Genomic DNA, 9,972 nt, shown 5'->3' with positions numbered 1-9,972 from the left:
AAGCATTTTCTTAGAGCTCCTGGCTGCTCTGCTCTGGCGCTCTGTGGGGTTAGGCTAGCTCACTGCCCATGTTCAGCTGTAAATATTAAGCGTGCTAACATGTCGGTGCCATGCAAGCCAAACTGAAAGGGCTGCAGGTGGGCTAGCACAGGTGGCCCTCCAGCCCCTCATGCCTTCACCCCCACTGCCACGATGTTGTGGCAGGATGGGAGAGGCTGCTCTGGCTCCGGGGGCAGGGGGTGAGGGGTCTCCCAACCCCTCGGAGACTTGGGACCAGAATCTTCCCCATGGCGGGGAGGGTCCTTACCCCCGAACACCCACCCGGCCCCGTGGGTTTGGAGAGGCATCCCTCTTGCTGTGGCTGCTGGAGGACCTGGAGGCATGGCTGCCCTTGAATGCACACACATGCACACTCCCGCGCACACACATGCACGCTCACATGCACATACGCGCGCACTCGCACACATGCACACGCAAGCACTCAGAGGCACGCGCACACACGCACACTCGCCCCCACGCACAAATGCACACTGCCTGTGCCTACCCCCCCGCCCCTCCGCGGCAGCCGCCCCCTGCTGCAGCCCCCCCGCCGCCCGCCCCCGCTCGCCCCGCCCGGCCGCGGGGGCCGCCCCCCCGGCGCTCCGAGCACCCGGGGGCGGGGGAGCTGCTCCGCTCCCCCCCGCCCCCGCCGCTGCCGCCGCCGCTGCCGCCCGGGGCTGGACGCCGAGGCATGAAGAGGAGCCTCCCCGGCGGGGGGGCTGAGGCGGGCCCGGGACCCTGCGTGGCTGCGGACCGGCCGCCCCATGCGGGCTCCGTCCCCCGCGGCCCCTCGCTGCCGCCCGCGCCGGGATGGAGGCGCCCGGCTGCCGCCGGCGGCAGCTCCCCGTCCTGCTCCTGTGGGGTAAGTGGCGGGGGGCTGGGCGGGGGCGTCCCGGCAGCGTGGGGGGCTCGCCGCTGCCTTCCCGGGGACGCCGGCGGCTGCATCCTCGGGACCGGCCGAGCATCCTCGCGGCGTGTGCGCGGCCCCCACGGGCAGCGGTTTCTGCCGGGGCGTGGGGGTGAAGTTCGGGAGAGGCGTGAGCTCCCCCCCTCCCTTTGCAAGAGCATCCCTTGGGGAGGGGGATTTCCTCCGGGGGTCCCTCGCGGGGGCCGCCTGGAGAGCAGGCAGGCAGGGCCTTGCGCGGGTCTGCCGGGGGGCTGCTTTCCCTCCGGAGCTCTCCCTCCCGAGCAGAGCGGCGGCTTCGCGGCGGGAGCGTCTCGGCGGGGCGGGCTGCGGGGCCAGGCGCGGCATCTGCCCGCCGGTCCCGTCCGGCATCCCGCCCCAGCGAGCCACCGGCGGGAGGGAGCCCCGAAACACGGCACAGGGCGCGCCGGCAAAAACGATCTCACCAACTTCTGGTGTTCGTCAGGTTTTCCGACTGGGGTCCCAGCTCTGGGGATTCGGGCAGGCGGGTTGGGCCGTTGGGAATGGCTTTTGCTGCAGGCGGGGAGTTGATTCCCGTTGGAGTGGTTGAGTTACAAACAGGCAGTTGTAAAAGGGCAGATATCCGTCAGATCTTTCACTTAATATAAGTAACTCTACTGGTAGAAAAACTATGATTTTTTCCTTGTCAGGTAGCTTGTTTTAGGACTCCCAGATTTAATACGTTGCAGTCAGGTCAAAAGTTGCTGAGAGAAGTCAGTTCTGATCTTCACTCAACAGTAAATGCAGAGATGTAATTAATTCCCCACGAGTCACAGATAGGGGAGAAGGAAATCAGGCCTCGTACGTTTAGAAGGTTTATCTGAGCACTTTATAGCTTTGTTTGCTAACTTTATGCCCCTTCCAAAGTACAAAGTTGCTAAACACTGGACATCTTCCTATGAAAAGACCCACAAATAGGTGGATAGTTGTATTGACAGTGTTCAGTAGCATTGTCTCGATCTAGTCTGTCAAAAGAATGACATGTTAGATGCATACATTTTCTGATTCTCTGTGGCTTGAGGACTGCTAAAATCTTACCTTGATCACTCAAATTTTTTTGTTATTTCCCAGGTGAAAAGGAATAAAAAAATAGCCAACACCTCTCTTGACACGTGAAGGATTTATGCAGTCTTGAACTTAGCGAACCAGATAGTAATCTTTTTGTATGGGGAGGCATCCTGATGTTACTGTGACTTTTACAAAGCAAAATTGCTCACTGGAGATTTATTTTCAGAGAGTGAGTGGAGTGAGGGACAATGTCCCTGAGGCTCAGAAAGCTACAGAAAGACATTTTTCACCAGAGAGACACAGGTAAATCGATTGTGCTAGACATTTTTGACTGTGCTAGTTGCTTTCTTAATAGAGTAACACCAAAAAATGATTTTAAGGTTATCTGTTCATGATAATGCATTACTTTTTCTTGGAATTGGAAAGGATAGATATAATCAAGAACTAATGAAATCAGACTAATTTCCTAGTAGAAAAACCCTGAAAGTTTTATGATGTGAAATTGAGGTTTTTGATAAGGAAAGTGGTAGAAAGTGGTAGAAAACTAAAGTTGTTCTTCGAGTAATACAAGTAACTTTTAATATCAGTTATTTCGGAAGGATTTTTACTTGAATTGAATGTGCTGTCCTCCCTCTGATTAACCAGAGACCTGTGACCTCTTTCATGAAGGTAAAACTCTTGCCAGGATTCCTCCGTGTTAGCTCTCACTGAATTCAGTGTGAAGCCTGTCTGACTGGGGACTGGGACCATACTTCTGTAACCTCAGACCATTGCTTTCTGCATATCTTTCTGCACAGGGCTCTTGAAACTTTATCACTATATAGAACCATCTGCTGTATTGTCCCTCCTTAGCAAGGATGGCAAAAAAGGCAGTGTGTTCACTTGCTGGAAGCTGAGTGATTATAGGAGAAGTTGGATTTGCTGTTGGATTTGTGTGTGTGTGTGCGGTGTGTGTATCGGGGAGAAGGAATGTGTGAACTGAGGTACCTGGTACACAGGCACATCATCGGTACTGTTTCCCCTGTGAAGTGCTGATAACATCCAGAAAGGGGTGAGATGGAGAGCTAGAAACGCCAGCTGTCAGGTGAAATCCTCTGTACTTTGCTTAGCAGAGCTGTAGATCCTTAGAAGGTACGTACTTACTGCAGGATCTAAGCGCCTCAGAAATAATGATGTATTTACCATAATACCAGATTCTTTTATTCCACTTCTGTGTACGGAAGTTGAGGCAAGGAGAAACTTATGGGCTAGACCAAGACTTTTAACAAACTAAGTAGGTTTTTTACACAAGTCATTGTTTCGGCATCCCTGTCCAAACATTTGCTCCTTCATCCTTTACATAACGCCTGCATTTCAGTGGTGCTATTTGTGTATGAGCTGAAAGATGCTAGAGTAAAGCTGGATTTTTTTTTAAATTCTAGAGGAATCTTTCTCAGTATATGTATGTATACCCATATAGAGAGAGATGGTGTGATTCTTATCTGGAGCAGTTTTCCCACGCAGATTTCAAAGACTGTCTATAGTTGTTCGCATTTCATAATTCTGTTTCACAGTGGTTAGCCAAGCTTAGCATTTTGACCAGAGGTGAACCACCGGACAGTTGGAAAGCTGGGAACAGAGCCTGGATCCAGGCTCCCGTTCTTACTTTCTATTTTAAAGACCATACCTCATCCTGCGAACAATAATGAAAAAGTTGTGTATTGAAGTCCAAATTCTGTAAGGTCCTGATCTCCCATGACGCGGAACACGGTGTCCGTAACTCCTGCGGAGTTTGGACTCTAATGAGGAAAAAAAACAAACGGGAAACAATTTTATTGGGTTAAAGTTTGAAAACCAACTGAAGTTTTTTTCCATTATTTTCTTATGAATATACCATGCTGTTCTGCAGCTGCAAAGGGTGGAACGAAGAAAGGGAAAACCGTTGTGGGAGTCCTGAATTCAATAGACCCAGGCGGGCGTGCATGTAAAACAAATAAACCTTTGCAAAGCAGAACATCTGATTTTGAGACAGACCAAAGAGTTTTGACAAAAACACTTCTCTACAAAAACGATGCTTCATTTTCTAAAGACACGATTTTCAACACCAGGCAGAGGAAGACAGTCAGCAGACCCCATCAACATCCGTCCTGAAAGCAAAGCGTTGAGCGTAAATACCACCTTTGTTCCAACTTGCTGCTGGATCCAGACATCCTTCCCACCATCCTTCACCCTTTTTGTGTCTTCTGATTCCTTTCTCGGGAAGGTGTTGCCCTTTTCCTGAGGTCTGCACGGACAACAGGGGACAGGTTCATACTACATGCACTTGACAGGGCGAACGGCAGTGTTTTCTGCGGAGTTCAGTCGTCTGTGGTGACTGCGAGTGGGCTGCAGGTGGTAGCACAGAGCGTGGAATGCCGACTCCAGCTGCTGGCTTGGTCCCGGCAGCCGGGAGGAATGGCACTCCCGGTTTGAAGGTAACTCCAGATTGAAGGCGAGAAGGAAGAAAAATGGGCTTTCTGAACCTGATTCACACCAATGAGATCCGATCCTGGAAACCATTTAGCTAGTAAAGTCTTGCTCTTACGTTAGTAAGATTTTCCTATCTACATAGGAGTTAGGTTTTTAAATACCTTTGAGGTCTGAGGCCTTAGCTTTTAGGTTTGTTTTAGCCAAACCTGCGAGGCAAACTGTCAGAGGCTGCGAACTGAAGCTAGAAATACATACTGAGATAGACAGGTACTGCTATGGGTACAGATACCCGCAAACCATGGGATTTTAAGGAAAGGGCCTTGAGCATGAGTGGGTGGGCTTGGGGGGAACTCTGGGAGGTTTTGCCCATTAAGTTGTATTTAAACATTGCAGCACCAGCAGTTTTTGCACGGTTTGTTTTTTCAGTTTCTGCCACCTCTCTACTGATAACAGAGATGATTCATGGCTTGGATTGGAAGCAAACGAATGAAATTCCAGTTTCTCCTACCAAGAAAAGAAATACAGTGAGGGGGTCCTTTACAAAACAACATTTGCTACCATCTGTGTCTTTGCTATTGAAATTAGTGCTTGAGAGAGAGGTATGAAGAAAGCAAACTGTGTTCTCATTTAGGGCTCGTAAAGAGATTAATTTTCACAAACATAATGAAGCCTGGTTTCATTCACACCTTTTTGTTTTAGTGAAAGCTGTCGCATGAACCGTCTTATTTCAGAATAGAAGTGTAGAAGTGTATTATTTTGTGTTTTATGAAAACAGCCTGTGCTTTTTTCTAAAATAAGAGTCTCTTCACAGCCAGGCTTGCATTGAGATAAACTGGAAAATATAAATGAAAAAAATGACATTATTTTAATTTGACAGTACATGTAGAACAACCTAAAAAGCTGCCTGAAGAACTTTTGGGTCATTTGGGAGGAAGATGTGTGGGTATGAAAAAAGAAAGGAGTAGGAAAGCGGAGTAGGAGAAAGCCTTCTTTTGCACAAGCTTTTAGGCTTGAGCTCCATTCATATGCTGGCTTCCCTGAGACCAGTCTGAAAAGAGGAGGCAGCTTCGTTCCTCTCTAAAGACTTTAACAGAAAGTGTGTTGGTGCTGTTAGAAATGGTCTGAAAGCTAGAGAGGGTCCCAGCCTTCATCTTGAGAGCAGCTTGCCATGACCTACCATATTGGCTTGAACAAGGGGCATGTCTGCATGACAGCTGGTGGCCTCAGTTTATCCCATGGAATACAGAATTTGGTCTGTGTGAAGCCAGATTTATGGCCTTCTGCAGATGGGATGTCACTTGCTCCACCTATGCTCCAAGCCAGGGAGACTCTGATCTGAAGAGGACAATGTGATAGGCGCTGCTGGGGCCCTCGCACAGCACCGGGCTGAAGAAAGCACATCTTGTTCGCATCTAACCAGATTAAGCTGAGTAAGCAAAGGACTATGCAGAAGCACCGCACCCTACAATAAAGCATCTGTCTTATTACTTTCACACCCTAATAAATGTGACTAATTTGCTCTTACTTTGGAGAGCATCATCTGGGGAAAAATTCTGCGGGTGGTGTGAGAGGAAATACTGTAATTCACGTTGGCCAGTAATGACTGTCACTTCTTATTGGAATTCAGAGTTTTGTTTCCAAATGTTGGAAGTGACAGATTTCTTTTACATCCCTTTGTGTGCAGAGAGATTGATGTTAAAGACTCTAATGTTTAGAAAATATTCTTGCATTTTTGTTGTCTCAAAATATATAGTTCAGGATTTGACAGAGTGTGCTGCTCTTGGTCTGCATGGCCCTCCGGCCTTCAGTAGAAAGGAGAAGAGAGTTCACAGCCATAGGGTATTGTGAGGAGACTGGGAGATACTGGGACAGAAATAGCATCTTGTAGAAGTCATTCAAGTGCTCATCGATAGGACACAAAGTCCAGGTTTCTTCCGAGACTTAAGCTCTTGGACTGTAGTGTTGGTCTGTAGTCCTCTCTCTTGCTCACCCTCTGCACACAGAAGAATATCTTCAAGGCTGTGAGGAAGATCTCCTCCTGATGTGGTCGTGCAAAGTTCACGTGAGTGCTTGCAGTCAGTCTCATTGTCTGAAGAGACGTGGCTGTCTCTGGGGTACCCGGACACATTCTGCAGCTTTGGAGTGGAGGGGGCCTTTGCTCGAAGCGTATCTCAGCCTTGGCATCAGAGCTTTGCTGCCTGGTAGCCCCATGGGACTGTGGAACAGATTTTCTCTTCATGTTTGTTTTTGGCGAGTCGCTGCAAGTGTTACGCTATCCTTTCACACCCCTTGAGTTCATGAGCTATTCCAGCTTTACTCCTCAAGGATCTCCATGTATCAAGAACATAACTTGTCCAATTTAATATTAGAAGAGATTTCTTTAAATGTATTTAGCAACGTGTGATATACACTTACTATGATACAGCATTAAGCTTACATGTTGAAGTGAAATAGGAAAAATAAATTTGTTTTGGCTTTCAGTTTGGAGACGCTCAAAGCTAATATTTCCATAGAAATATAGTCATACGGTATGTGTGAAATCTCCTCTATTCCCGTTTTATTTTTAGAAAAGCAAATCAATGTATAGTTTTGTTATAAGCTAAATACGTACTTCAGATTAACTCAAAGTTAGAACTTACTGCATCATATTAAAAAATCATGGAAATCTCCTTCCTTATTTTTGACCAGTGGACCTAGGCTGGATTTACATTCAGGCAAGCCAACTTTTGCCATTAGTTAATGTTGCTGCTGAACATATTTCCAGGGATACGGTTGAGGTGGGAAGTGTTCTGCCATAAAATTCTTAGTGATGCACAATGAAGTAGAGGTAGTGTTGCTGGAATAACCATTGGTCCAGTTTCTCTTTAACTAGCTCTAGTATAAACCAGAAACACCAAGAAAGTCAGAGCAATGTGAAGGAAAGGTCAAAGGCAAATTAAGCTTCTGAAAATATTTGCGTTTTCATGTCTTTCTGCATTTTAACATTTTGCAAAGAAATGTTAATGCTCTTTTCTTGCATTTAATGAAATATTTTTAATAATGGGGGGAAAATCTCCCTCTGTGTAGTAACGTAACATTTTAAGCCTGGTATTTTCAGTATTTTAATTAAAAATCTTTTTCTTACGTTTCTGATGGGGCAGTACAGAACATGTAGAATATGCATTACAACACCTTAAGGATGTTTGGTCCTATGCTGATCTGCTGAAGATTTTGGCTGTTGCATGCTGAGTATGCCTTAGACGTATTTGGGTTTTCTTTTCCTCCCAGCTACTTCATACTTTATCATGCAATGAATTATAAAAAACCTTGTCAAAGAAATAAAAAGTGTTGGCAGAAATAATCGAAAATAAATGCCTCCTGTAGGAAGTGGGGGATTCTCCATCACTTGCAATCTCAAAATCTACACTGGAAATATTTATGAAGAATATCTTGTCATTTGAGTAGACGTTATTGGTTTGTGCAGAAATTATTGGAAGACTTTCTTTACCTTGTATTACAAAAGGAGTAGATCTGGATGAGCTGAGGGGTTCCTTCAGGCCTTGGAGTGTATCACTCCACAGGGTTTTAAAATAAAGATGTTTGTAAGTTTATGAAGAAAAGAATTGTTGACACATTTGCAAAATGGGAGGGAGGGAAGTCGTCATTCTTCCCTACTCCCCTTTCTGCTGATTTCTTGCATGACTCAAAAATCTTGAGGAGGATTTTCCTCAGACTTCAGGGTGAAAAACAGTTCACCCCAGTATGGGAGCAAAACCATGGAAAATTTCAGCCCAAGAAGAACATCTCCGAGATTGTGAAAGCAGTCAGGTTTAGATAAACTGCTTTGAGCTTCACTGCTGTTTGAGTTAAACAAACCCTTATGTTCTGTAGATCAATAGAGAATAACCAATATTGGTCTATTTTGCATTTTAGTTCCTGTTTTTCAGGTTTAAAGATCTGAATACGCAATGAAGTGGCTGGAGGTGTATCGAATGCTCTTTTCTTTAAGCCAGGGTGAGTTAAAGCACATCACTTACTGCTCAGGGCATCAGTAAAGAGTTATAAAAAGGCTCCCATAGCAAATGCAGGGAGGTTGGTTTTGTGCAAAACTAAGCAGCCAGCCCTAATGCCACTAATTAAAGTCCTGGTTACAAAAGAGAAGTGTTAGCTGAGGAGACAGTCGCACAATAATACAGTTAGCTCTGATGCTTTGTTTGAATAGCGTGACATAAATTTTTTTGCAGCTGCCTTTATGCAGATGTTTATTTGTGTAACCCCCAAAAGGAGCTTTCGCTTTATTCTCAAGCTATGGAGGGCATTCTTATTATTTACAGGGTGCAAGCTTGAGAAAAAGCTCCTGCGAAGAAGATTTGGATAGTGACCACAGTAGGGTGGCTGTGCAGCAGGGGACTTGGGGCTACGCATCAACCATCCCAGAGTTCAGAAATGTGCGGATCTGAAGATCTTCTTAGGAGGCCCCTCTTCGGGGTTGGTCGTGTTCTCTGTTTCAACCTGGCTCCACAAATAGTGATGAATGATTTCTTCTGCACTCCCTAGCAATTCTCTTAGCTCAAGAAGAAATACGATTTAACATTTTTCTGTGTAGTATTTACTTTTTTTGGTTTTCCATACTTGTTAACTGGCATATTCCTAGCACAGTCTTCATTTTCCCATGTAAATGTAAGCACTGCTGATCTGCTGTTGCTGAAACGTCTTTTGGTCTTGGACTGGTTGAGAAAACAAGGTCAGACATACTACCCTCTTTTTAAATTTTCTTAATAAAATACTGACATGAAAGAAAAACAGGACAGAGGTTATTAATGGCTGTAAAGAAAACTTTAAAGTTTAATTTAATTTTACTGTTTTGTTACTCTATATATACCTTTGTTACTGTAAGTTTTTTTTATGGGACACTTACTAGTAAATGCTTTGTTTCTGTTACTCAGGACTAATTGTAATCAACTTTCAGTACAGTGTTAATGTATGAAGATTGTGGATGGTGGAAAGAAGGAAGAGAAGTTTAAACCTTTCACTGTCATATCCTCTTACTCATTTAGTGGCACATGGTATTTGAAAAACAAAGCAAAAGAACTGTCTTAAGAAACGTGAAATGAAAGAAAAAACAGAAAGTGCATACTGAGAAGCACTGGGTTCTGCATAAGCAGCGAGACGTGCCCTGCCTTGCTGGCTAGGTAGTGTGCCTTGAGAGGTGATACCTGGGAATTTGTGCTCCTCTGGGGTGCAGTTCTGCTCCTCAGTCCACTGAGAGTAATGATTTACTCCAGGATTGGCCTAAGGAATTTCCTATGCCAGTCTGCTGCTGTGCAGTTTCCTATGTGGATATCCATCCAGGGAAAATTGCGATGTGCAGGGATCGTGCTGCCATGCCGGGCTAGCAAGGATCTGTTTTCAGTGTTTATTCCTTGGAGCAAGCATGCTATTGTGAAGAGACATGCACACCTACTATGAGCAGGTACATATATAGCAGTATAAGTAGACATGTGAAGCTCTGATATTTTGTTAGTCTTTTATCGCTCTTGTGAGTTCTTCATGGCAATATGTCATTTAAAATA

At 45.5% G+C, this 9,972-nt stretch overlaps 1 protein-coding gene across 12 annotated transcripts in view; it reads left to right on the top strand.

Annotated features, from left to right (window-relative positions):
* Window positions 1-712: 712 nt before the first annotated feature.
* RAMP3 (receptor activity modifying protein 3) overlaps window positions 713-9,972 on the top strand; it is a 49,152-nt gene continuing 39,892 nt past the window's right edge. For 5 of the 12 annotated variants that reach the window (XR_012672558.1, XR_012672555.1, XR_012672556.1 and 2 more), the window contains exon 1: window positions 767-901. Coding sequence is in view for 5 of the 12 variants with exons in the window: in XM_075142924.1 (XP_074999025.1) it covers window positions 850-901 (52 nt within the window). In the remaining 7 variants the exon portion in view is untranslated. Of the gene's footprint in view, window positions 902-2,035; window positions 2,276-9,972 lie in introns of all 12 variants that reach the window. The other 7 variants (XR_012672551.1, XR_012672554.1, XM_075142921.1 and 4 more) reach the window with 6 other exon arrangements.

The sequence above is a fragment of the Calonectris borealis genome, chromosome 2 (genome assembly GCF_964195595.1).
Source record: "Calonectris borealis chromosome 2, bCalBor7.hap1.2, whole genome shotgun sequence".
Lineage (NCBI taxonomy): Eukaryota > Metazoa > Chordata > Aves > Procellariiformes > Procellariidae > Calonectris > Calonectris borealis.
The sequence above is the reverse complement of the archived record's forward strand: the minus strand, read 5'-3'. Positions and strand labels throughout refer to the sequence as shown.